The sequence below is a fragment of the Neopelma chrysocephalum genome, unplaced genomic scaffold, assembly GCF_003984885.1.
Source record: "Neopelma chrysocephalum unplaced genomic scaffold, ASM398488v2 Primary Assembly neopelma1_60, whole genome shotgun sequence".
NCBI classification, from domain to species: domain Eukaryota; kingdom Metazoa; phylum Chordata; class Aves; order Passeriformes; family Pipridae; genus Neopelma; species Neopelma chrysocephalum.
The window spans coordinates 10,000,385-10,027,597 of NW_020897715.1; the positions used below are offsets into that span (position 1 = coordinate 10,000,385).

General features: G+C 40.4%; 1 protein-coding gene across 1 annotated transcript; it reads left to right on the forward strand.

Annotated features, from left to right (window-relative positions):
* Positions 1-1,464: 1,464 nt before the first annotated feature.
* On the forward strand, positions 1,465-25,434 carry TOMM70 (translocase of outer mitochondrial membrane 70). The gene is made up of 12 exons (XM_027681076.1): positions 1,465-1,728; positions 10,627-10,800; positions 11,893-12,019; positions 14,483-14,592; positions 15,882-16,030; positions 17,175-17,382; positions 17,985-18,119; positions 19,225-19,332; positions 20,443-20,559; positions 21,412-21,509; positions 21,860-21,982; positions 22,931-25,434. The coding sequence occupies exons 1-12, from the start codon at positions 1,480-1,482 to the stop codon at positions 23,082-23,084; spliced, it is 1,752 nt and encodes a 583-aa protein (XP_027536877.1). The 5' UTR covers positions 1,465-1,479; the 3' UTR covers positions 23,085-25,434.
* The last annotated feature ends 1,779 nt before the right edge of the window (positions 25,435-27,213 follow it).

The window sequence follows — 27,213 nt, forward strand, 5'->3', positions numbered from 1 at the left end:
TAGTTGTTTTCTACTTTGTGGTTTGAATTTCTTCTTTTCTGACATGCAAGACAGAACTGCAGGCTGTTGTGTGGAACAGGAAATGCTCCTGCCATGCTGAGACAGGTGACAGGGAGAAGTGGGAGAGAGGTTGTCCCACAGCTTTGTCGAAATATGTTTAGGTAAATAGTAATAATCCATAAATTAGAGGATACATCTCAAGCAATTTACTACCAGGCACTACTGACTCAGAGTGCAGCAGGGCAAATTTTAGTTGGGCTCCTGAAGTATTTGCTTTGCAATCTTCCTGTTGTTTATATTTTCAGTCCTTTTTTTCTTCACTGTAATATGTTTCTTCACACATATTCCTTCCATTTCCCTGCCACCTACAATGAAATTTCTAGCCATAAGATGACTAGAGCTTCCTGAGTATAAAAACATATCAAAGACGATTCCTCTTCATCCTCAGCCAAATGGTCCATTGAAATAAGTGGAGACAGAAACATAAGCTTCCTCTACCTACAGGTAAGGATGCTAAGTGGGCGCACACACACACATCTAAACCGAGTACAAAATTCCAGTACTGCATATTAAATTATTTTTATGACAGACTCAATTAATGACTTAAAGATGTCATTTATAATAAGAATTGCTTCAAAATGCTCCAGTACAAAGTCCTAGAAACTTTAAATCAGCCATATTAGCTGAAACTACACAGAATCACAGAAGAACAGAATCACAGACAGAGTCAGGTCAGAAGGGACTACAGTGAATCACTTGGTCCAACCTCCCTGCTCCAGCAGGGTCATCCCAGAGCACTTGGCACAGGATTGTGTCCAGATGGTTCTTGAGTATCTCCAGTGACAGAGACTCCACAACCCTTCTGGGCAACCTGTTCTGGTCATCCACACACTTCCTCATATTCAGAAGGAATTTCCTGTGCATCAGTTTCTGCTCCTGCCTCTTGTCCTATCGCTTGGCACCACCAAGAAGAGCCTGGTTCCATCCTCTTGGAAGCCCACTTTTAGATATTTACACAGTTTAATGAGGTCTCCTCTCAGCCGTCTCTTCTCGAGGCTGAACAGACCCAGCCCACTCAGCCTTTCCTCGTAAGAAAGGGGCTCCAGCCCCTTAATCACCCTCGGCGCCCTCCACTGGATCTTCTCCAGGAGCTCCATGCGTCTCTTGTCCTGAGGAGCCCAGAGTCGGAGAGAGCACTCCAGATGTGGAGCGCACTCCGCATGTGAGCGGCCCAGAACTCCTTCCGCACAACATCACTCCGGACCCGAGGCCCCTGCAGCGTTTTTTGGCTGACATCCCCCTCAGCTCCCGCCGCTTCCCTGCGCTCCGCGGCCTCCCGCGGGTTCCCTCTCCGGGGCTGCGCTGCCCCGCCGGGCCGGCAGGGGCGGTGCGGGCGGGCGGCGGGCGCGGCTCAGCCCCGCGCTCCCGGCGCGCCCCGCGTGTCCGCTGACCCTCCTCCCGCTGCTCCGCCCGGGCGTCATGGCCGCCTCGAAGCCCGTGGAGCCGGCGGGCGGCGGCGGCCCCGCGGGGCTGTCCCGCTGGCAGCTGGCGCTGGTGCTGGGCGCGCCCATCCTGCTGGGCGCCGGAGCCATCTACCTGTGGGGGCGGCGGGCGGCGCGGCGCGGGAAGGGCGCGAGCGAGAGGAAGACCCCCGAGGGACGGGCGAGCCCCGGACCCGGCGGCCTTGTAGGCTCCGGGCAGCCCGACGGGCCCGGGCATGAGGAGATGGTGAGCGGGGGGCGGCGCCGCCGGGGGTGGCGGCAGGGACCGGGCTCGCCCGGCCGGGAGCGGGCGGCCGGGGCCGGGGCCGGGGCTGGGGCTGGGGCCGGGGTCCCGCGGGGGGCAGCGAAGGGTTGCCCGGCTGCGGTCTGCGGGAGAGTGGGCCGGGCGGGCCGCTGGAATGGTCCGGGAAGCGGCTCTCGGAGTGCCGGTCCCGGCGGGAGGCGTGTGAGGGAATGAAGCTCGGGTGGCATCCTGGTCGTGCTCTGCGTGACACGCGCGGCAGGTCACAGAATCACAGAATGGATCGGGTTGGAAAGGACCACAATGAGTCGTCTGGTCCAAATTCCCTGCTCAAGAAGGGTCGTGCTAGAGCACATGGCACAGGATTGTGTCCAGGCGGTTCTTCTCCCCGGAAGGAGACTCCACACCCTCTCTGGGCATCCTGTTCCAGCACACGGTCACCCGCACAGTACAGAAGTTCTTCCTCGTGTTCAGGAGAAACTTCCTGTGCATCAGTTTCTGCCCGTTGCCTCTTGTCTTACTGCTCTGCACCACCGAGCAGAGCTTGGCTCTGTCCTCTTTACACCCTCCTTTCAGATATTTATACACATTAATGAGGTCCCCTCTCAGCTGTCTCGAGGCTGAACAGACTCAGCTCTTTCGACCTTTCCTTGCAAGAAGAGATGTTCCAGTTCCCTCACCCCCTGGACCCCTCCAGAGGCTCCGTGTCTCTCTATGGTCGCCCGGTGTGACCTGTAGTTCCTGGTCACAGTTCTGCCCTCAGCTCGCAGCAGTCGAGATTAGTTTGTTTCCTGTGTGTTTGTTCCAGTCCTGGTGGAAGTGGTGCGTGGGAAAGCGCATTGCTGAACACATCTTGTTCTGAAGTTCGCATCGACTGGGTGAACATGGATCTGACAATGTGCTGCTGAGGGGGAAATGTACCTCTGCTTTTGAGGTGTAGAATAGCTGTGAGTAAGTTGTGTCTGGGAATAGTGTTTTGGAAAGGAAGTCTGTGATCTGTTGCATGTTAGATGCTGGATACAGCAGAAGGGAAAGAAAACAGAATCAAGATCATTTTGAAATGAAACATGTTCCATAAAGATACAAAAGCCATACAGTTTAAGTAGACCTTAGGAAGAGTTTGCCTAAGTAGACATGCTCTCAAAACTTACATTTATCCTGTTGCAAATTACCATTCTGAGAATTTTCAGATATATTGGTCTATACAAAAACTGAAGGACACCAGGCAATATTGGAGTCCACATCAAATTCAAATTCTCTTGCATATCTGTATGTAGAAAAATGCCTCTAAGGTGCACTTTTTGCACATCTGCTGTCACAGAAGTACATTACCAGTCATGCTGCATTACTGAGGTGAGGTTGCAGTTTACAAACATGTTTAAAATGATGGATTTGACAAACTGATTAGTTTTGATAAGAAAATCCTGTCTGGCATTTTCTGTTCCCATTCTTGTGCAGCACTCAAAACGCTTTGAATTGTCAGACGACAGCTTAAATTTCCCATCTGAAATGATCAGGAGGGAAAAAAATCAGCTTCCAAGACTGGAAAAAGTTGGTTTTAGCTTTGATCGTTTAGTGATGAAGATCAGTGTGTGGGCAGGCAGTGGCAGGAACACATGGGAGTGGTGAGGAAGGTGGTAACTTCCCTAACTGGTGAATCATGGCTACCCTAGGGCATTCCTGGAAGCATAGTGAGCTGTAAAACCTATGCTGGACCTTGAGGCAGTTTCTTGAATGCAATGATTTGTTCCTTCACATAGTAATGAGCAAGTAGTGTACAGAGGACAAATTCAGACTCTGTTTACCATGGTAATTTTGGCTTGTGGCTGCAAGCAGCATCTGGCACATTTATGGAAGTGTGGTTGCTAGGTGTGAGCTCTGGTTTGCAGCCTGCCTGTGACCTTTGTATAGCTGCAGTGACTTCCCAGTTAGTATGTTCGCTCTGGGTTTCTTGATTGTGTTTCTGAATTCCAGAATATAAAATCCAGTGGTTTGTAGTCATTCGGCAGTTGTACTTGAAGCAATCTCTTAAAACATTTTAAACACTTATATAGCATTTGATTTAAAATACTGTTTGTCTAGGTGTATCAGATTGCTCCACACATTAAAATACTGGAAGACTATGCGTCTAAGTTGAGTGGTATGACCTAGAGTTCCTTGAAGAGTGTAATTACAATGTAAAAAAATGAGTGATACTACTTAGAAAAACTGTAGAAGAAGTTACCAGATTTGACTGATGACATGAGATAATTGTCTAGCTGGTCAAAATATGGCCACAGCAGGAAAATTGATGTGACTGCAAGTTTTCTTGACTGCTTTGTGTGTGGAGGATTCTCTTCCTGTTGTTCATATCCAAAGTGATGATGCCATGTAGATTTCATGTTTCCCCTCATATTTTATTAGTTATGGATATAATTGATAAGACCCTTGACTGAAAATATAACGATGCAGATGCTTTAGTTGCAAAACTACCTGCATTGTATTAGTCTGCCTTTCTAGTGTGATGGAGTATTATTTTAAACCCAGTCTGATTTCACATACAAATCTGCACAGTGAATAAGAGCCAGTACTTTGTTCAGTCGAAACACAAGAGGGAAGTCTTTCAGAAAGGTCAGTAATGAATTCGCTACCAACAGCTGTGTCAGCTAATTATTCTTTTACTCATAAATGTAACTAAGGGCTCATACTTTTTTGTGCATTTCATTAAATCAACCCTTGTATCCATTTGGTCCTTTGTTCACTGTTTCTGAAGACACGACCTTGGATTTTTTTCTTTGTTCTTTGAAAATACGCAGGCTCTAAGATCTTCCTTGTTCTTTATTCAGACTTGTTACTATTTTGCATGCAGTTCAAGCTTTCCTTTTACCTGCTGCACAGGCCTCACATTTTTTTCCCAGGCTGTGTCTGTACTAGAGGTTTCTCCCTGGCATTGATGCACTGGTCAAGTGTGTGATCTGTGACTGACATTGTGTTGGCAGGAGCCCTTAGCATAGGTGCTATATCGGGAAAAGCTGAACTACTTTTGAGATTCCTTCTCCTGTAAGCACAGCTCCTCAACAGCACAGTAAACTGGCATTATTGGACCAGTTAAGTGATGATGAAAAAACTGCATCTGTGGATGACTCAAAGGTTGTAAAGTCAAATTGCATCTGTTAATTACAGAAGTTGTCATTGTTTCTTGTAATTTTGATGGAATGTGTTATAGTTACTCAGTAACAGCAGTTGCTTTTTACGTGCTCTCCTAGTTTGTAGTGAATATTGCATAACTTAAACATGTTAGAGCCCTTCTCATTTATTGCTTTTGTTGATGCCCAGTTGATTCATGTTTTTTTACTTATTCCATGATACCTTCTTAGCAAGTTTTATACTATCCTTGTCTGACAGGAGTGAGCATTGGTTAGTCAGTGAGGTTATGTGTTGGTTGCTTCAGTATTTTTTTTCTCTTTAAGTTGAAATCACTTCATTTTGCAACTCTGTGGTAGTCCAAATCTCACCCCTTAACTCTTTCAGCAAGTTCATGGGGTAACCCTGTGCTTTTGGTATGTGAGGAGGTCAGCCAGTGGCTTTGTGTACTGCAAAGAAAGCCATTTGGGTCCACAGCAGTTCACTGTCTGCACGTTTTCCTGTGAGCTGGATACAGTCCTTGAGTACACTGGTGGGTGAATGTGACCAAACTCCTTGTCTTTTGTGGTGCCAGCAGTGGGATCAGCAGCCAACTAGTGTGGCTTCTTTCCAGTGTCTGTTTTAATGGCAACTGCTGAGTGTTGCCTCTCTCACTGCTGTGTGGTTAGATCAGGGTCTGATCAAATGAAACCCCTTTGTCTAGATATACTCATCTTGGTACTTACTCCGAATTGATCTAAGCAAAGTATGTAAAAAGTAATTTCTATTGTACTCTGCACCTGTTGCCTAATAAATATCTGTATCGACCTACTCTAAGTCTTCTGTTTCATGCCAGCTGTAGTGGACAGGTGTAGAAAACCCTTAAATGTGTGTATAATAGCAGAAGAACAATTGTTAGACTCTTGTCATCTGTGCAGTTTGCTTATTCGTGGTAGGCGTGAAAGGCAAATTCATTTAACAGGATGGTGACTGAGAACATTGTCAAATTGTACTGTAAACTTCAGCTTTGTTATTTCTAATTATAATAAATACATCCTTGCTTGCACTCTGAATTCACATCTTGGGCTCATATAAACATATTTTTCCTCATAGTGGTTTTAGTGCTAAGGAGACTCTTAAACCAATTTATACTCAGTTAATGCCTTTCACTATAGGTTTGAAATAAGACTTGAAATGAACCAGTCCAGAAAAAAAAATACGGGGAAAAATAGGTATTCAGAAAAGAACTCTTTTTTTTTCCGGTACATCATCAAGAGGGTCCTCTCACTTGGAGAGGAGAAAAGAGGTCTAGACCAGGGCTTTATTTTTTTGTGAGTTGAATTAAGATGGCTGAAACAGTAGTCCCCCTCCATGTCATCTGTCAGACAAGAGCTCGTGCAAATCTTTTTCAGCCAAAAGAAAATGCTGAAACTCTCTACTCGTGCTTCTGTTGTGAATCACTGTCATGATTGGCTGGCAGGACATTTCTTGTTCTGCTTTGAATAACAGTCTCCCTCAAATATATAAAGTTCTGAACTGCTAATTTAGCAATATTGCCATTGCTGGGGGTTACTAAGCATTGTTATTCTTGCTGCTGGCAGACTGTTGCTGTAAAGTTGCTATTTGCATGGGGTTTCTGAACATTTTGTGAGGAAAGCATGTTTGCTGAGGTTAAAGTAGCTGCTAAAAAATTTTTTGTCAGTGCTGTCTAGTCTTTAGACAGGGAGCGATCTGCTTGTTTAGTTACCTGGATAAGTTACAACTCAATCACACAAGTGTCCTTTGGCTTAAACTCTGTTAAGGCTTGTTAATGAACAGTTGCTGAAAGCAGTTCTAAGTACTGAGATGTTAGTTTTTGGGTAACTGCAAATAACTTTTGAGTTATTTGTTTTTAACTTACTGTGAACTTACATTCATTTTATTGAGCTGGTTTGGTTGTTGCACAGATTCTTAGACCAGAAGATGACAAATGGGAGAGTTTTTCTTGCTCCATATAGACCTTCACCTTGGGGATAAAAAATGTCCAGTGCACCACATAGGATGGCAATGGGTCAGGTGAGGAGAAGCAGTGAAATTGGAAAATAACATGTAGAATCAGTACTTTGGCAAGAAAGTGGAAGGAGTGAGATTTTTCCATTACTTGTGCATGAGATACATGAGGTTTGCTTGTATAATCAGTTTCTTATGTACATATCTTGTGTACATCCTGGTAGCAATTGAGAAGGATTGGAGGGCTAAGAAGAATATTAAAAAATTTGCTTACAAGTCTTGTCAGGGTTAGATTTAAGACTTCACAAACTTTCAGAAACCAGTCTTATGTTAAGAATTAACTTTCATATTCTTATTTGTGCTATCACTAAAAGGTTTTGCAGCATATAATGAGATGTGAGTGTTGTATCTGCTTTTAAAATAAACAGCCACCAAAAAACCTCTAAACCAACACAGCAAAAAAACCCAAAACAAAACCCAACCAAACAAAAACAAAACCCAAACCCAACAAAAACACACATTGGATTCGGTGATTCGGTGGCGTGCATACCGAGGGCTACAGCAGAGTAGTTTGACTAAGGTTGCAGACATAAAACTTCTGAGTGTTAGGAGTCAAGCTTAAGGCAGCATAAACAAACAAACAAATTGATTTCTTCCTTGCCATGGGCATTACTGATGACTTTATTAGATAATAGCATGTTGCGCTCTAAGTCCTGACTCCTTACCCCCAAATTTCTTTAGTCACGCAATGAATGCATCAGAGAGCAACCATGGAGTCAGCACATGTTCCGTGATTTACTTCTGTGTAGCTGGTTGTGTGGTCTGCAGTCCTGCAACTGTTACTAAAGGCTTACTCTGATAACAGAGTTACTAATTTTAATAACTTTGACATCGTGTTCATAGCCTCTAAAGTTTTTGGTCCCTGTTGAGCGCACTTAGGCTCAAGTCTGAAGACTTGATGCTTCCAAGAACCAGCAGTGACAGCCCCAGACCTACAGATGTCTTGCTTCCAGTTAAAATTCCTATCCCACACCTGACACTGGAGCAGCCATTGCACTTGCCTATTATCCAGTAGTTTTCATCTGTAACTCATGTCTTTGTGCAAGGACTGTTGTGCAGGGCGATCAAAGTGCATGGGATGGAGCACATGCACCGCTCAGGCTGAGGCACATATTGGGGTAGGAGATCCCTGGGCTGAAGGAATTGGCAGTGTTCACAAAGTAGTCATCTAATTGCAGTATAGGCTTAATCTATGCAGTCTTAAATAATTTTCATTCTGGGAACACATGTATGAATGTAGCCTGTATTGTGTGTTTTTCTTTTTTGATTCAAGTTAATAGGAAGAGCATTGAATTTTGTAGATCATTTCACAAAGGGTTTGCTGTAGAAATGCAGAAGGAAAAATTCAAGCTGACTTTCATGCATTTAGGTTTGCTGCGTATGCATAGCTCTTCCCTTAGTTAAAAGAGAAGCATTGTTGTATTTTGAGCTAAATTTAAGACATACTTGAAATAAATTTAACCTTTTCCGACTTTAGTTTTTAGTTTTAAAGAAACAACTTATCAGATACACAATTACTTGGCCCTCAGTAAAAATATTTGCACTCTAATTCTGGCTTATGTATTATTATTATTATTATTATCCATGAAGTTACACACAGTGTAACTGCTGAAGTTAATAATCTTTTATCAATTTAAATTTAAAGTCTTGCAGTAGAAAAATCTGAAAGCCGTGCAAATTTTCTTGTTCCATGAACAATAAAGATGATGCAGATTGATTTCCTATAAGCCCAGTGATTCGTGACTTGTGAGAGAAGAGCTTTTCTAGCAGTAGGGATATTTAAGAAATTCTCTACCTTATATGGTTTCACTTGTAAGTCTCCCCTCAGGCAAGTGCCTGTAAGATACTTTTGTTCTATTTGTATGCCTGTTTTTATGTAGGAACTAAGACTACTACCCATAAGAATAATTATCTTATTCTCTCGTGCCAGGATTGGGATTCAGGCCTTAAAAGACAGGCTGTACAGCACGTCTGGCTTCCCTTCAGGTTTCCAGTTTTAGAAATCACCTAAATGCTAAAAATGGTCAGACTGGCATGAAGTGAGCAGACATGAAGGGGAATAGGCAGATGAAATGAAAAGATGCTTTCAAATTTGTGTTACAGTCACCTGGGTGTAGTTTGGTGCTGGTGGTGGATGAGAGGGGAAAGAAGGCAGAAGTATGGTCAAAGAGCTGCATTTACAATTTCCAGCAAATCCTAGATGATCTTTTCCGTGCAGGTGAGATGTAGTGATGTAGGTGGAGAGGCTCAGGAACACATGGAAACGATCAATGTGATCAGGCAAAATGTCCAATTTATTATTTAAATAAGTTAACTTTTATACAGTTTAGTTTGTTTTGGGCATATGCTTACAACAAGGTGATTGGATAGCTCAGTCTGTGCACGCGTCTCATGTCTCCAGTTCATTGGACCTGATGTTCTGTCCACGTGGCCCGAAATCATACTTGGCATGTAGAGGCCTTCCTAATTAGGGTCTTTCTGAAATCTACAGGTGTACCTTTATCTCTAATTTCTCAAGGCTTTCTTGCTATAAACATACTATGTTCTCAAACCTTATAACTAGACACACAGCTAACAAGTATAAACATTGCATATTTTCAGACAGTCTATAAGTATAAACATTACAGCTTGCAACCATGTCAAGCAAGGCCTACAGAAAGCAGGAAAAGTTGTTCAGAGAAATCTCTTTGCTCTGGCCACATAGTGAATCCTACAGCTATTGTTTAAGGCCCCCAGTCTGTACTCTTTCCTTCCTCAGAGAGGCCAGTAGAATGGCACGTGTGCTCATACATTTGTTCATTTTGGTCAGACGTCTTAGCCAGAACTGCCCCAAAAGGTTGATCCTTGAAGCTAGGCTGTGAAAGAGGAGCAGAAATCCAGAAGATCAAGGTTAGGATCTTTTTGCAGCTGTATTTCTTGAATGTGGGTCATTTGATAAAGAGAGCATTTTTACACCTGATTCCTTATAAACCACAGCATTTGATAACTGGTGTAAATCTAGGGGTTACAGGTAGCAGTGTTAGTTTCTGCAGAAATACAGAGGATCAACATGTGGTGCAGAACACAAAAATGCCCTTAGCAGGGTCTCAGGACACTTAGCAAAGTTTTCCATCCTCTGCAAAGATAGTGATGGTCCAGCACTTCTCCTTGGATGAAGCAGAGTGTGTAAAGCTCTAAAGGAGTCAGCTATAAAGTTAGTTAATTTTGTCAAGTGTATGAAAGGCAAAAGAGCTTTATTTTCCTTACAGGTTTTATTTGTTTTGCTCAGTAGGTCTTTCCACAAAGTGTTTTCCATATTTAATTCATAGTCTGATGAGTCACCTCTGGTGTTATAGGCTATATTTATTTCAGTAGGAAAAGACTCTTCTATTTCAATTGCTTTGAGGGCTTTGTTGTCTTTGCACATTTAGTCTTTAGAGAAATAACTTACCTCATTGGTTCTTCTGATCACCAGCTGTGTAAGATTACAATCTGTTTAGCTTTCCAAACAGAAATCACTGCATTGTTTAATACCATTGTAGTGAATCTTTTGAAAAGGTTGTCTCCTATCTGATACACTTGCAAAAGAAAGTCTGTTGTTTGTTTCCAGGAAATGAAATCAGTGATATTTTTCAAAAGTCTAGGCTAAAGTTTAGATTCATTTTTATACCTTTGAAGATCATCCCTTAAGTGCATAGTTTATGTGCTGTGGTGCTTTTCTTATTTGAACTGACCTATCACTTTCTTTTTCAGAGCCCTCTTGGTAGAGCCCAAGCAGCCAAGAACAAAGGAAATAAGTACTTTAAAGCAGGAAAATATGAGTCAGCTATTCAGTGTTATACTGAGGCTATCAGCCTGTGCCCTCCTGAGAAAAACCTTGATCTTTCTACCTTCTATCAAAATAGAGCTGCTGCCTATGAACAACTGGTAAGAAATTTAAGATAATCATGTGTTTATTCAAAAATGTAGCATTATCAGTTTTGTATTTTGTCACTTCTGTACACTGAAAGATATCTGCTGCCTTCACAACAAGATGCTGTTGCTTGCCGCTGTTTTTCACTAGCTCATCCCACTTTTCTACATATAAATAAAATTATTTTCTGTTAACTGCTCTCAGGCTATCTTATATAATTCTTATGCATCCTGTTCCTCTAAGACAAGGTTTTAATTTCTTATCCTTTGGAACGATTTTATTTTATATAAGTTGATTTTGCTTCTCTCTACTAGAGTGTTTCTTTAACTGTTGGGTGAAAGGCCAAATATTTTGGAAGGATGCTACTTCAAAATTTAAACAAAGAAATCATAGAAATCCTACTAAAGGCCAAGACCTAAATTTCACACATGGGAAAGTAACAGTTACTTGATAGCTGAGTGTACTTGGTATTAGTTTTAGAAGTCAATCAGTGTTGCTTATTACAGTATCATAGATTTGCTTATGAGGTCAAGTTAGTGAGCTTTATAAAGGAGTGGAAAAATGGCTTTATGCGGTCTGAAGTATCAAATGAGAGACTGATTAGAGAAATCTGGTGTTGGAGGAGAGATAAAACAGTTCTTGTCTAACACAAATTCATGCCATAATGAGTCCCAAATATGTGTGGTCCCTCTATTAGAAAAGCCTGTTTTGAAATAAATTTTTTTATCTAAAATGTGCTTTAGCACTTTGTTAAAGTTGTTTGTTTTCATTATATTTCCGTCTGCTTTCCTTCTAGATGTTTTATACCAGTCTTTCAGTCCCAATGTTACCTCCTGCAAGCATCTTTGCATGAACTCATGTCTGGTTTAATCTTCCTGTAGGAATTCCTTTTCTGCTCTGTCGCTTTTCTGGTGCAGGTGGCTTACAGTGGTGCCCAGGTAGTTTCTTATTGAGAAATTTGCAGAAATAGAAGCCAGCAGGTAGAACCAGAGCCCTGGGAACTGCAGCTCCTGTTGAGTGCACATAACCCAGAGCTGGTTATGGAAAGCTAATACAGTGCAGCTGAGTGGGGCTTCTCTCTCACTGTGGTGTTTTTCTACCCACAGCAAAAATGGACAGAAGTGGCACAAGATTGCACAAAGGCCGTTGAGCTTAATCCTAAATATGTAAAAGCTCTCTTCAGGCGTGCAAAGGCTCATGAGAAGCTAGACAATAAGAAGGAATGTTTAGAAGGTGAGTGTCTCATGATGTGCTTACTTAAAAGTGGAATTAACTCTGGTGCTTTGGAGATGGTAACTTCTGGAATTGTTTTGGGTTTACTTTTGTAGCTACAGTAATACAGAATTATTAAAACCATTCTTAGCTACTGCATTCTTCTTGTCAGAAGAAACCTTTTCACATTTCTCAAGCTCTGGTCTTCTTACATCTGAAATAACTTCTGAGAAATCTATGTTACTGTAGCCACTCAAGGTATTCTTTTTCCGGGAAACTCCCTACATTTTAGGATAGAATTCATCTAACGTGCTGAGTGGATAACCCAAACAACAGTAATTCCATTTCCATACAGTAAACAAAGTTTCTTCTTCCCTGTTTGTTTTAGAGAAATTATACTACTGCAGAAATGAGGGTGCTTTTGGCAGGTGGAGATACATCATCAAAAATAAGGGTATTACAGTCATTTAAATGCAGTGGACAGGTTTTAGAGGGAAAACAGCTTCAGTAGAATTTGGTTCTGATGTACATTGCTTATGAAAATTGGAACAGATTGAATTTTTTTTTTAATATTAATGCTACGTATTCGGCAGAAACTACTATGTCAAATCCTTCCAAATACTATTCCTAAACAATACATTTTGAACTGTCAGGAAGATGTGACTGAGAAGCCATGGAAATTAAGAGGAACTACAGGTCAGATGTGTTCTTTTAGGGCAGTTTTGAACTACAGTACACTGCTTGAAAGGACCCATATAAATTTCATCAAGTGAAATCATTCCTGCTGATGAAAGGTTAAAAGGCAAATGAAATTTTCAGCTGTACACATTATCAAAGAAGGACAGAAAATAAGGCAATGCTTTGACTGGCAAATTTAACTGTTAAATTAGTTTCATTATGTGTAACAGCTAGGAATTAGGTCTACTAAATTAGAAGATAAATAAGATGTGGAAATTTTATCCACCTGTCTGTTTATTTGCTGGCAGAATGCCTTTATGCCTTTTAAGACCATAGTAAATAGAAAAGTACAACTTAGTTCATTTAGGTACTCCTTTGCAGTCACTATCAGCTGCACTTCCAGAGTACTATCACAAAATATAAAACCTTATGGAGTTGTGACAAACTGCCAGCTGATAAAAGCCCCAAGAGAGATCAAGTGTCCCTGTGACAGTAGAACAGCTTTTAAATGTAACTTGTGTTTTATGTCAATAGCAGTAATGTTGGGGACAATTATTTCAGCCTTTGTTTGTGTTTGACTTTTAGCTTGCAGTTTTTTCAGACCTGAAATTTTCTGGCTTTTCGTGAACAACACAGTTTTTCTGTAATTCTGCTTTTACCTGCCAACCACATCTGGCCAGTAAAATCCCAGGAAGTAGGGCATGTCCATGTAGTGGAGGAAAGCAAAACCAAACAAACCCCAGAAGACCCTTCCACTGCCGGAAAAAAACTCTCCAGTGATTCCTGGCAGTGTAATTTGGGAAGGTGTTGCTGCTGCACCCAAGCCCAGGCACTAGTTTGCTTTGGGCAAAGCATGTCTGCTGAGGTTGTACAGCTGCTCTTTCTGGGTGTTTTCCTGAGGACTCCCATGTGCATCCTGACCATGCCAGAATTGCAGGGAGTTTCTGCAAAAATGATGGCTTTATAGTCCCTATAGCAGTGTAGAATTACAGAGACTATACTAAAACTCCAGGGTAAGACATTTGCTTTTCAAGCTTATTCAGGCAATATGCTGCTTGAATTTCAAGGCCAAACTCTGTTCATCTTCACTGGTGTTTAAATGAAAATTAAACAGGAAAAATCCATGGTAGTTTTGCATTAACTAGAGGATCCAGAGAAAGAGTGTACCCTAGGAACACATTTCACACTGCAAAGCATGATTCAGGCAGCAGTGGGTTAACTTTTGCAGAGGTTTCTATGTGTGAATGAAAGCAATGTGATATGGGTTGGCACTTTAAATAGGCCAGCAGGGTATTTCTCCTTGATCCATTCCAAAGTCATGGAGGTGAGCAGAAAAATTTGAGATATAATATGGGAAGATTTCTTGAACTGAGGAAGAAGTAAGATTTGATGAGACTGATTGATAATTTTAAAGGTAGAAAAGTAGCACGAGTCCCAGAAGAGAAGCTGTGTTAGTACTTTTATTTAATGCGAACATATTATGAACATAATACTACCCTCCAAGTTTCAAAATGGGGAAAGCCCCTGATGGAGGCTGCATTTTCACTGTCCATCTAAGTGTGTCTGTCTCTAGATAAAAGCAGGAAGACAAAAATAAATGTAATTTCTTTCACTCACTATCATGAAGTCCTTTTATCCCAGGAAGATAATTTTGAATACAAATTGGTGTCTTGGTAAATACAGCAAACTGGACACTGGCTATTGCCCTTGAACAGGATGTGTATTAGTTGCAACAGTGGCACATTTTGTCATTTTCCAGTGACTATCAGAATTTCTTTAATCTCACTTTTGTATGTTGTTTCCTAGATGTCACTGCAGTCTGCATTTTAGAAGCCTTCCAAAACCAGCAAAGTATGTTATTAGCTGATAAAGTTCTTAAACTCCTGGGAAAAGAAAAGGCCAAAGAGAAATACAAGGTAGGACTTGTGATATTGCTGACAAATTGTTATTTCACCTGACTAATTGTTGAAACGTTGTTCTGGCAATAGTGAACAAGTCACTGTCTTCATCTGCTGAAGTGTAAGAAGTGACATGAACTGTGTTGCACAAAGCTGCTATTGTACCAATGTTATTTTCCTTTGGGACCTGTCCAAAGTTTTTGAAACCTCAGTAGGGAAGAGGCATCTACTTCTAACAGTTGTTTCCATTTAGTAATCAAATTTATTCTGACATTCAGGAGACACCCTAAGATGGTGTGCTGCCCTATGTGGTGCTTTTCTGAGCTTGCAACTAAATGGAAACTGGGTGTGTTGGGACAGATTTCTTTGCGTGAATGTTTGGAAACTGCAGAAAAGAGAACTATGGAAGTATAGGGATAGCCAGGAGTAGTCATTTTAAGTGGCTGTAGGTTTACAGCAGGTATTAACACTTTCTTGCTTGTTATTAAAACATTCTTCCTTGTTTTTTGATGGTAGTTGAAGTACTGAAATCCATGTTGGTTTTGAGATGCTGAATTTCTTTCCTACAGAAACTCACATAAATGTGTGGTGTTGAGGTAGCAAAAATGAATAATGCTATTAGTGCGGTGGTGACAGCATCACAAAATAGATGTGCTTCAGAAGAGTGCATTCAGTGTTTTCTTGCAGGAGAGATTGAATTGTCATTTTTGTGTGCAGTGTTTATTTTGAGCAAGAAGTATTTTTTGGCTGTAGAAAAGATTCTGCAGTGAGAGGTGTTGCTTCTGGGACTTTTGGTAAAATGTGCGTTATCTGGGCCAAGTTCCACATAGAACTAGAATATTGCCTCATTAGTCTCCATTGTAATGATAGACAGCAGCTTCTCTTGGCCAAGTTGGAGAAAAGAGCAAAGTGCTGTTCAGAATCTACTTGAATTTAGGCTTATGCTTAAACCACTAGCTTGGATTTTTCACTCAATTTATGTGCATACTTACTGCCTTAGTACATCTACCTGATGTTTTATGATATCCTGAGTCCTCATTTCTAGCCACATATGCAGAAAGATATTATCTCCCTCCTCCCTGGAATATCTTCACTGGTGATGGGTATTGCACTGGGATCTGAAGCTTAAAGAATCCCTAAACATCAAACTGTCAAATTGAAAATATCAGACTGTCAAATGAGATAGTGAAAAGTCATATGTTGGTTCTTGCATCAGTTTTTTTTTGTAATCACATTTGTTATCCATTTCCATCTTTACCATCTGAATTTACCATCTAATTACTTGCAATTACATTTCTCTGTTTCAGAATCGTGAGCCTCTGATGCCCTCACCACAGTTCATTAAATCCTACTTCAGTTCTTTCACAGATGATATAATCTCCCAACCTTTGCTTAAGGGTGAGAAATCAGATGAAGATAAGGATAAGGAGGGAGAAGCTTCCGAAGTAAAAGAGAAGTGAGTGTACAGTACAGTTGGGAATTGTTTGGTATTGGAATTAAGTTTTCAGTGATTTGGACATTTTATTTAGTGTAATGTGCTGTTTTTATAGTACTTGGCATGGGAAATCCTATGATAAATTATATCAGCATTAAAAATAAAATCTAGGTGACAGCTGACTGACTGGTTCTAAACCTCCACCAAACAGAGGAAGGACAATGAGATTGGGAAGTTATGCTCAATATTTACTACAGTATGATAGTAAATCTTAGGAGATGGGAGGACTGGAAAGTGCTGAATGATGCTTCTGGAGAGAGGAATATTTTACACTGAAGGAGTGTTTCCAAGGAGGAGAACAAGTTAGCCTTTGCATTGGAAGGGAGAAGACAAGCTAGGAAAAGGGTATTTTTAAATGAAAACTATGAATTTACAGCAACTGAGCCTGAAAGGGTGTTTTATCTTCCTGGAATCAAATTGCCCATAAATGAGAAGTTTGTTCTGACACAGAAAAGCTTGAGAGTTGTTTTCTTTGGGTTTTTTTAGTGGGGCTTGAGCACCACATAAATGGTTCTTTAACTTACTATGCTGCTTTCAACTTTATTTTTGGAAGATAGCACTGCTATGTTACTAATGGAAACCATTGCAAACAGCATTATGATTTTCTTGTAAAGTAAGATAGAATGTCCTGATCTACAGGCAGATTCACTGAATCCAGGACACAGCTGGAAACAATACTGTGCTTACTGTAATTTTTGCAGTGAATTCCATTCTCCCACATATAAGCTGCAGATTGCCAGGTTTAATATTTCACTTTTCCTGACCTGGAATTCCACCCCAGCCCTCTTGTTTTGAGGCAGAGATTATTGCTGTTCTTCATGTGAAAAAAAAACCCAAAATGAAAACCAAGGGACAAATGAAGCTCAAGTTCAAAAGCTTTAAAACATTTTTCTTCTTTATTTCTCATGTAAGTTGGCCATTCTTTGCTAAATTGTTTCCCGTCTATGATGGCTCCCTGCAGGAATGGATGTTTCAATGAAACTATGCTGGTGTTGTAACAGTAGCAAAAATTAGTATTTGTAATGATTTAATGAAAAATCTGAATTGAAATTGTAGTGTCCAGTGAATGCACATAGATATACAGCTGTTCTTACATCTTTTACAGCTCTGGCTATTTGAGAGCAAAACAATATATGGAAGAAGAGAACTATGACAAAATCATCAGTGAAAGCACAAAAGAAATTGAAGCAAAGGGAAAATACATGGCAGAAGCTTTGCTCCTGCGAGCTACTTTCTACTTACTTATTGGCAATGCAAGTGCTGCCAAACCAGACCTAGATCAGGTCATCAGCATGGAAGATGCAAATGTGAAGGTAAGAATCTGTCACAGCTGGATGGTAGTTTAGGGCTGAGAAGTTAGATGATAAACCTGCAATATAGTTCAAGAAGTTGTTTTTCCAAGTTTTCAAATATTTTAATGGAAGTGTTCTTGTTTATTTACTGTTTTGTCTTTTTATTCCTGACAAATTGTTTTTTTCAAGGGCTTGTTGGTTTTTGAGGTGCTAAGTAGTACAAAGTAAAGAACAGGGGAAGTTTTATGAATTGGAGGGTATATCCACTCTGAAAAATCAGTTCATAGATAAGTCAAAAACATTACTTGCACTTGGCATATTCAGCTGCTTCAAAAAACATTGATCTATCTGTAAGCATAGGAATTAAAAAGGATTTGGGGAGGGGGTGTGAAACTCCACTGAGATGGAAGCATAGGCTTACATATTTGAAATTAAGTAAGGGAGTTGATTTATTTAGAAATAAATAAATGTAAATAATAATATGAAACTTATTTCTGCTTAGAATAATTGAAATCTGTCAGTGGGAGAAACTAGTCAAATGAAAAATTTACTGTAATTGAAATGAAGCCTTAAATGTGGAGGAACAGTGCAGTGGCTGATGTTTCTTTGACCATGTTTTACAGCTCCGAGCTAATGCCCTGATCAAACGAGGCAGTATGTATATGCAGCAGCAGCAGCCTGTGCTGTCCACACAAGACTTTAACATGGCTGCTGATATTGATCCTCAGAATGCAGATGTTTACCACCATCGAGGACAAGTAAGAAATATTTCAATATATACTAAAAGGAAAACTGATCAGTACGTCATCGGAGACACTTTATACTGTTTGTGGCAGCAAATCATGAACTCCTAAGCGAGAGCTTTTGGGGAATAAACACACAGTCTAATTTGCAGGTTCAGGCCAGGCAGAAGCAGTTTATTTCTGTAGCTATAGGAAAGAATGCAGAGGAACAGAGGTTCAACCCTCTATCAGTATGACCTCTGATTTAAAAGTACATAAGCTGTTCTGTGGAGGGGCCTGAATGACAGAGCAGCATCTGCACTGGAGGAAATTACAGCGTGTTCCTGAAAACACCTGCAGCAGTGTGGCCTAGACTTGCATCTGTTCAGCTCATCCCTGCTGTGTCCTTGACTAATTTCTAGACCTGGAAAGGCCTGCTTCCACAGACCCGTAATATGAGTAGTGCTGGCAGTAAAAAGGAATATTATCATATGCAAATACGCTAAGTCGTATTTGTAAGGAAGACTTCCATGGATCAAGTGTCTTTCTCCATGAACTCATTGGATCTCCTTAGTGCTCAGAAATAAAAGTGGTGCTTTGTGTTGATTGAAGGGAATGAAAGTTTCCTGCAGATTGAAAATTAGTGTTTTACTGTAGTTTCACAGTAGTCAGAGAATGATGAAGTGAGCTCTACTCTTGTGGAGGAATGAGAATGGCAAAACAAAACAAAACAAAACCCCAAACAAACAAAAAAAAGTTGAAATGCAAGCTGGAACAGCCGAAATGTTTCAACATTGAAATAGTCCACAGACATTGACTACAGAGAGGCAAAATGACTTGAGAAAATACAGCATAGCTTTGGAGCCTGGACATAATGCTAAAGCAGTAATGGCAACAGTCTAAAATGCAAGCGTTCTCAATCCCTACACACAGACATTGCCTTCTTCTACATGTAGCCAGAGTTTCACTGGCAGCTCTCATATTTTATAGCAGTGATTTTAGTTACGGGTTTTGTAGGTTTCTAGACAGTTCTGAAACTGCACTGGAGATGATATGAGTAACTGACACTAATATAATTATCACCTAAGTGTCTGAAGCACAGATGAAATACAGAAATAGGATTTTCTTTCCTTCTGACTAGCTGAAAATCCTTCTTGACCAAATTGAAGAGGCTGTGGAAGACTTTGATGAATGTATCCGGTTGCGACCCAATTCTGCCTTGGCTCAAGCACAGAAATGTTTTGCTCTGGTAGGTAACTTGCTGGTCTTTATCTGGGTGTTTTTTCTTTAAAGAGTTCTGGAAAATATACTGTGTTTCTCTGGTTTATTCCAATTTAATGGGAAAGTAGGGCAACAAACATATCTGTTTTAATACTAAGATAAGGGAATAATGCAACAGTTTCTTCGGTTGTAGTATGGGTTTGCTGCTTTCCTTCTGAAACGTTCATTGTTCAAACACTAGGACATTTTTTCTGTTTTGTGGGAGAGAAACAAAAAAATCTTCATTCCAATTGAATCACATAAAATTGATATTTATAAAGTTTTACTGTCGTGAAAGACTCTCATCTTCAAGAAACTGGAAACAAACTATCTCAAGTTATTGCAATGACTCAGTGTGCAAGAATCTTCTCAGGACAGCTTTGCATAGTGTGAACAAGGAGGAATGCTAGGTTTGGAATTTCTAGGCATTTGAAATAGAGATAGGCTATCACAACTATCAGGCCTTATGACTTCCTGCTTTCACCCGTTTTCCTCTCCAAATCCAGAGGCTTGGACATGTGGTAGGTTCCCAAAACCAGAGTGTACAGGCATGTCAGTGTCTGGAATTTATCACAGAATCAGAATGGCCTGGATTGGAAGGGACCTTAAAGATCATCCAATTCCAACTCCCCTGCCAAGGGCAGGGATACCTTTCACTAGACCAGGTCGCTCAAAGCCCCATCCAACCTGACCTTGAACACTGCCATGGATGGGGTATCCACAGCTTCTCTGGGCAACCTGTTCCAGTGCCTCACCACCCTCACAGCAAAGAATTTTTTTCCTAATGTCTAATCTAAACCTGCCCTCTTTCAGTTTGAAGCCATTCCCCCTTGTCCTGTCATTACGTGCCCTTGTAAGAAGTCCCTCTCCACATTTCTTGTAGGCTCCCTTCAGGTACTGGAAAGACACAATTAGGTCACCCCGAAGCCTTCTCTTTCCAGGCTGAACAATCCCAATTCTCTTCTTTGTACATATATATATATGTGTGTATGTGTGTACATATATGTAAACTTTAAATTATTATTATGATGCAGGTCTGGTCACCCTTTTTGTAGTATGATAATGTGTAATATTTTTCTTTTTTTTTTTTCATGAATAGTATCGCCAAGCTTATACAGGAAGTAATGCTTTGACTGTGCAAGCAGCCATGAAAGGCTTTGAAGATGTCATTAAAAAATTTCCAAAGTGTGCTGAAGGCTATGCACTCTATGCTCAGGTATGTTTTTCTCTCTCTTGAAGAAAATGCTGCATTCTCTTGCACTTTTTTTCTTGGATAACATACGTTTCTTCAAATAATATATGCAGATTTTTGATACTGAGTTCTGAGATAACACATGCTGTCTTGAATAAGCTACCTGCATTTATGGTTATGGGTGTTCTGGGGTAGAGGAAGTAGAGGGGGAATTAGTGGAGCAGAATACAGAGCAGAATAATGAGAGCGAGGGTGGTTATTAGGAGACAGAGGTCATTCCTGTGTGATTCCCCCTTTCCTGCATGTGTGTGGCATCTCATGTGATGAATGTCAGGGTTTCTCTAGGTAATTTAGGAGTTAAATGTGTGGAACTGGGATAAAAGTTTTGTTCTGCTACAAATGGCATGTACTGGTTTAGAAAGCTCTTTGGAGTGCACTTGTAACGGAGACTGTAATTTCTCTTAAGAAAACACACTGCTGGTTTTAGTAGGACATAGGAAATGTTCTGATTTTAAGTAGGTAGGTAATACAGATGCCTTTCTTTCCGAAAGAAGTATATTTGGAAAGGAAGAATTGAGGCTTCCAGGTACAGTCTGTTAGAATGGTTTTTAGTTGCAGAACACAGTGTGTTGCTTCTGAACCTCCCATTACAGATAGTACTGGGGTCAGTAATTCTTGCACTTCAAGCCCAGCAATTTTCTTCTAAAGAAGCCTCAATTTTGAACCTTAACTCTGGTAACTGATGTGCCTGACCTGCTCTACAATAAAAGAACTGTATCCAATCACACATTGTCAATATGGTTTTAATTAGAATTAGCCCAGTGCAGAGTGCATGCTTTGGTTGCTTATTGACATGTAGTTTCTCTTTTGATGCAGGCACTAACTGATCAACAGCAGTTTGGCAAGGCTGATGAAATGTATGATAAATGCATTGACCTTGAGCCAGACAATGCTACTACATATGTTCATAAAGGGTATGTATTGAGTTTGCAATCCTTTTGGCCGAGGGCAGTTGGCATATTCAGATGATTCAACCTGAATTGAACGTTTCAACTTTGTGTTGAAGTTTTTTCTTTCATAAAACAACATGTAACAGGTCTTCTTGGGAAAAAATTTGCCTTTCTTTAGTGTCATTAAAGCGGTAACATGGCTTATTGAAGGTGACATTCGTAGAGGTGTTTTTAAAAGTCATGAAGTTACTAAGTTACTGCCTACCCTGCATTAGAAATGAAATACACTATACATTTGGGATGGTTTTACTTACCATGATCAGGGTTTTCAGAGGAGTATGTGAAATCTGTTTGAAATTTTCTTTCTCTTCTAGTTTACTTCAGCTCCAGTGGAAGCAAGACTTAGACAAAGGGTTAGAACTCATAAGCAAGGCCATTGAGATTGATAACAAATGTGATTTTGCATATGAAACCATGGGAACGATTGAAGTGCAAAGGTAATGCTGAATTGCAGTGTTAAGAGTTCTTAGTTACTTTTGAAATTACAGTAGTTCTTTATATTTCCTTATGGATCATAAGTCTTAAGATCTTCTCCCTGGTGCTGTGCAAGGCTAGCTCTCACCCAAAGTCCTGATTTCTATTCTGTAACTCTTAGGTAAAGCCTTCCATTCTCTGTAGCATAATTCTGATTTATGATCTGACAGTTTCTCATATTCATGACTTTCATACTTATTGGACGACATGCAGATGAGTCTGTGTATGTTTAAATACATCCCTTCTGCATTTAAAGTAACTTCCTTAATCATCACTAGGCTTCACTTGTATCTAATGTTATCTTTAAACATAATGGGCCATTTGTACTGAAGATCCTGTGCTGTTCTCTCCTGTAACCAACAGGACTGCAGATTGCAAGTTCTCAGGGTACCGAGGAAACACTAATGCACTGTTCTGTAACTCTGTATTGCAGTTGGGCAAAAGCTTGGGGTGTAGCTGAGAGTATAGTGGAGTCTTTTTTTAATATGCCCAGTCATCAAAAGGATAGACAATTAAACTATTGCCATGAGAAATTTTGCAAGCTTTTCCTATTTAAATAACGTGCTTCTGTCTGTGCAAGTTTTCCTCTTATGTATACAAAGACTTTTGAAGGGAGATGAGAGTTCATTCAGTTGTCCCAGCATTATCATTGTAGTAAATAAACTTGGTGTCCTGGTGAGAACGTTTTATCCTGCTCTACCACCTGTGGGGACTCTCAAGAGGAAGGCTGTTTAACAGCTGTCCTACTTGCTTAGCCTTGGTAACTTCTCTCAGTTCTTACGGTGGTTCCTCCCAAAATCCTCTTAAGTTGCTAGCAGGGGAGAGTGCAAGTCCTGAAGGCAAAAAGATGTTGCAGAGATTAAAAAATTGCTTTGGCCGTCTTAATTGGACTAAATTTTCATTTCTTTCAGAGGTAATCTGGATAAAGCCATTGAAATGTTCAACAAAGCTATCAACCTGGCCAAATCCGAAATGGAGATGGCCCACCTCTACTCCCTCTGTGATGCTGCCTACGCCCAGACAGAAGTTGCAAAGAAGTATGGATTGAAACCACCAACACTGTAAAGGAACAAGGAGGAAATGGCGTAATAAAGTGAAGTTGCCCACTTCAGCCAGCCATAAAGATGCTGTTGCAGACCATGCTGAATGGTGGAACTTAGTTTTTTCCCGTTCGTGGTGTTGTCATTTGCTACATCTGTTAAATGTTTAGGTGTTGTGGGAGTGGTTGTTCAAGGAAGTATGCAGTGCTGCATCTTGTTCCTTCTGCAGCAAAAACCTTAAGGTGCGTTAAGGGAAATAAAGTTGCAGGGGAACAAAAGGAAGATATTTTGGCCATGCAAATAAAAACTTCACACTGGTTCATTTTGGGTGATTATGTTGTGGGCGATTTTTGCTTTATCAAATAATAATACAGCATGTGGGGTTTTTTCCTGTTGATTTTAAAGGTAATACTAGTCAGTGCTGTAAAATAGATTTCTTTTTTATATCCTATTAATCCTTGAGGGTTGATTTTAATTTTACAAAAAGGCAAGAATTAATTTTCAAACTTTAATAATAGAGGGTTTTTTTAAGTCAGTAGATGTGGAGAGAATCCCTGTAAATATATGCAAGCATGCACAATCTTCCCTTAAATTCCCTTCCACCTTCTGCATAACTTAGAAATAGTCCCGTGGCAGCTATTAGGGAATTAATTTGATAGTCCTTATCTTCACCTCAGAAAGCCCTAGAGAACTGATTAGGAGAGCAAATAAAAAAGGTTGGCTGGGGAAGGAAGTCAGGTAAACTGCTTCAGCATAGACTTTACAGGAAGAAAGGCTGTGTTCCTGTGCAGCAGTCCTTACTTGATTGTCATTGGAAGTTGTTCTGGAGGGTTCAGAGGGACTTTCAAGAACAGAAAGTACTGCTGGGAGTCAAGCTCCCAAAGGTAAGGTCATGCTTGCATATAATCTTTGTAATCTCTGATGTTTTTGCATAAATGTAACAGACCATCTAAATTCTCTTCAGTCTCTAGAGCCTGCTGTGTTACTGCTCCTTTTAAGAGCCCCTTTGCAGAATTAAGTGAGATAAGGAACAAAGCATAGGCTAAAACTTCAAATAATGGATTTGGAGTCTGCACTGCTTTCGATGTTCCACAGACCTTGTCTTGTCCGAGATTACAAATACTGTAGAAAGGAAGCAACTGTGCTGCAAACAGGAGAGGGGCAAATCGTGGAATAGTCTTCCTTTAGTTAGGAACTTCACCCTTGCTTTGGGTTGTCTTTCTGGTGTGGAAGTCAGTCAGTCCATCTTGCCTCTCCCTGGGTTGATGTGGCTGGATAAACCTCATGCAAATGATGTAGCTTAACTTATGACACACTAGTTTGGGCTTCTTTCCATCCTGAAATCATAGATTTGTTTGTGGTGAATTGTCTAATGTATTTAATCTTTTAAAGAAATTAATGATGCCGTAGTCAAACTGTCTTGTTCTGTAGTTGTGCCACCATACAGCAGCAGCTTGCATTTTCAACTTGACCTTCCTTTCTCCCAGCAACTACAGTTGAGAATTCAAATGGTGGAGAGTAGACATAAAGATTTAATCATTCTATTTTAGCTAGCTCAGTAGGTGATCTGAAATCATAGCACTGGTGTAGAATTGAAGGTATGGGAAGGTACTGGCAGCTTCTAAGGGCACTGCACGTAACAAGTGTCAAATGTCTTCTCGAACTTCCAATCTCTGCATCAATTACCTGAGAACAAAAATATGCCAGACTGAGGAGTCCTGTTCTCCTGAGGAGTTTTTATTCGCATGGCCTTATTTACATTGGCATTTTTTCCTCATCACCCCACCTGTACCCCATTCCTTACCCCACCCAATCAATTAAGGGAAAAAAGCATGTGCTGTCAATTACTAGCATTCCAAATCATCACAGACTTTTGCCTGTTCTTGAACTAGTTTGAAACTGCACTGAAAGGATGCATTGTCTGTAATTTTTTTGTAAATGACATATCACCTGTAAACTGAAAAAATAAATACTACCTTCAAGTATCTCTCTCTGACATGTATAAGAACAGATTTTGATGGAATGTTCTCTGCTGTGTGCAGATAAGCTCTGTGCTTATTTGATGTTGCTCCAAATCTAGGAAGAACTAGCACTGACTGACTCCTTATCATCTACTCTCACTTCAACCTTTAAGAATGAGGAGGAGATGTGGAATCAACAAATCTTCACTTGCTTCCATCACCCACAGAGGTATGATCTTGAGAGCTGAAGATTACAGGGGAAAGGAAGTCGAGCCAGGAAAGCTGGGAATCTGAGTAGCTGACATCTTGTTAATGTGTGTATGCAGGTGGATCCCTTTAGTGAAAGGGACTTTCTTTAAATGGCTGATAGAGCAGAGGTTTTACTTTAAGCCAGGTGTGCATGTGAACTTTGAGAATCGAGCTGAAGTGAAACAAGTATTATTACTATTTAAAAAAAAAATAAAACTGTTGAAATTATGTAGGAATCTCGTACTGAAGACTTGGATAAACCTGGTGTATCCTAGAGGGATACTGGGAAGTTTCTTCTACATACAGTTGTCTTGCAACTTAATTCTGATCATGTGTAATCCTTGTTGTTCACAGGGACAACAGTCTCAGGCACATGGTGTGATTCTTGGGGTGTCCTGTGCAGGGCCAGGAGTTGGACTTGATGATCCTGGTGGGTCCCTTCCAACTCAGCATATTCCATGGTTCTAAGCTGTGACTTGAATTACTAGGCTCTAACTGCAGATTGAAAGTGAAGAGGGAACTAACACACGCTGAAGAGCTGCACTGTAACTTTCTCTGGAACTGTCAAGAGCAGCTTAGATGCTGCTTTAACGAGCCCCGTGATACTAACACTGCCCAATACAAGAGGCATTACAGTGTTTCTGCCATTTCTTTAAAAAGAATTTAAATTATTGCAACTGGAAATTCTGCAACTCTTTTGGGGTTGTTTGTGGTTGGTTTTCTATACTTACAGAATACTGGTGCACATGTATAATATGACGACTTAAAAGTGCCTGTTTTCTATCTATACAGACGTTGAGTATTGCCTTCAAGTATTATATCTGAGATTTGATAGTGTACTTTTTTTCATCGAAACCCTCAAAAACTCACAGTCCCATTTGTATCACTTATGAGTGGAGCACACTTGAGACCCTACTAGATATCCCACTAAACTAAGGTGCTTAGAAGTTGTCCTGACAGACTGAAGAGGACTGAGCTCATGTCAGCTCTTGAACTGAGTTCACCAAAGTAGATTGTGACAGATTTTCATCTGTCCTCTCCATTTGGGATTCCAGGGGAGGAGGGTCCAGGCCCCAGTCTGTTGCAGACTGCACTTTTCATTTTCAAAATTTCAGTGGTCAACTTATGAGAGTCCTGCACTACTTTCATCCTCCAAAGGTAGTATTTAGTTACTGCTGCATGTTAAACTAGTAGAGAGAGGGGAGGGAAAGACAGAATAGTTTAGGAAAATGGATGCATAATAGTTACTATGATTTAGAAGTTGGAGCCCAGCAATGGCCATCATGGATGCAGATTGTTGAGTATGTGGGAGGCACTAATCTAATGCAGGAGACTTGGCTCGAATGGTAAATTGTTAATTTTTAAATATTTATTTTCCAACAAATAAATCTTCATTTCACCTTATATTCTGTGGCTTGTTTCTTAAGAGTTCCAGTCCAGTATGTACACCAAAATGCAATGAAAATACAGACCAAAAGACCTGCTGAAATAGTTAATGCCACTGAGTGGAAGGGTGGGACCTGTCTTTTGAGAGGAAGGATGCATCAGGATTTGGCTTCATTCAAGTGTTCATTTTCCTCTATAAAGCACACATCTGGCTCATTGCAGAGAACCAAAAGAATAGTAACAAAAGCAGCTGTGGGAAGAGGAGGATGGCTGAACATGAATAAAAGGTAAGATGGTTTGGGGGAAAATATAGTTAGCTAGAGCAAGACAAAACCTCTCCTTCCCATTTTTGTATTTTGAAATCTTTAGCCTTACTTACTGTGTTTTTATGCTGCTAGAAATCTGAAAGCCTATTAGTACAGGCTGGAGAGTTGCTTCTTTTTTTCATCCCAAGGAGGAAAAAAAGGCATCATTTGCAAATTCTTTTTACATTAAAAGATGTCTTCCTTCTAAGAAAAAAACCCAGTCAAAACTACAACATGCTTGGCTGGTTGTCAG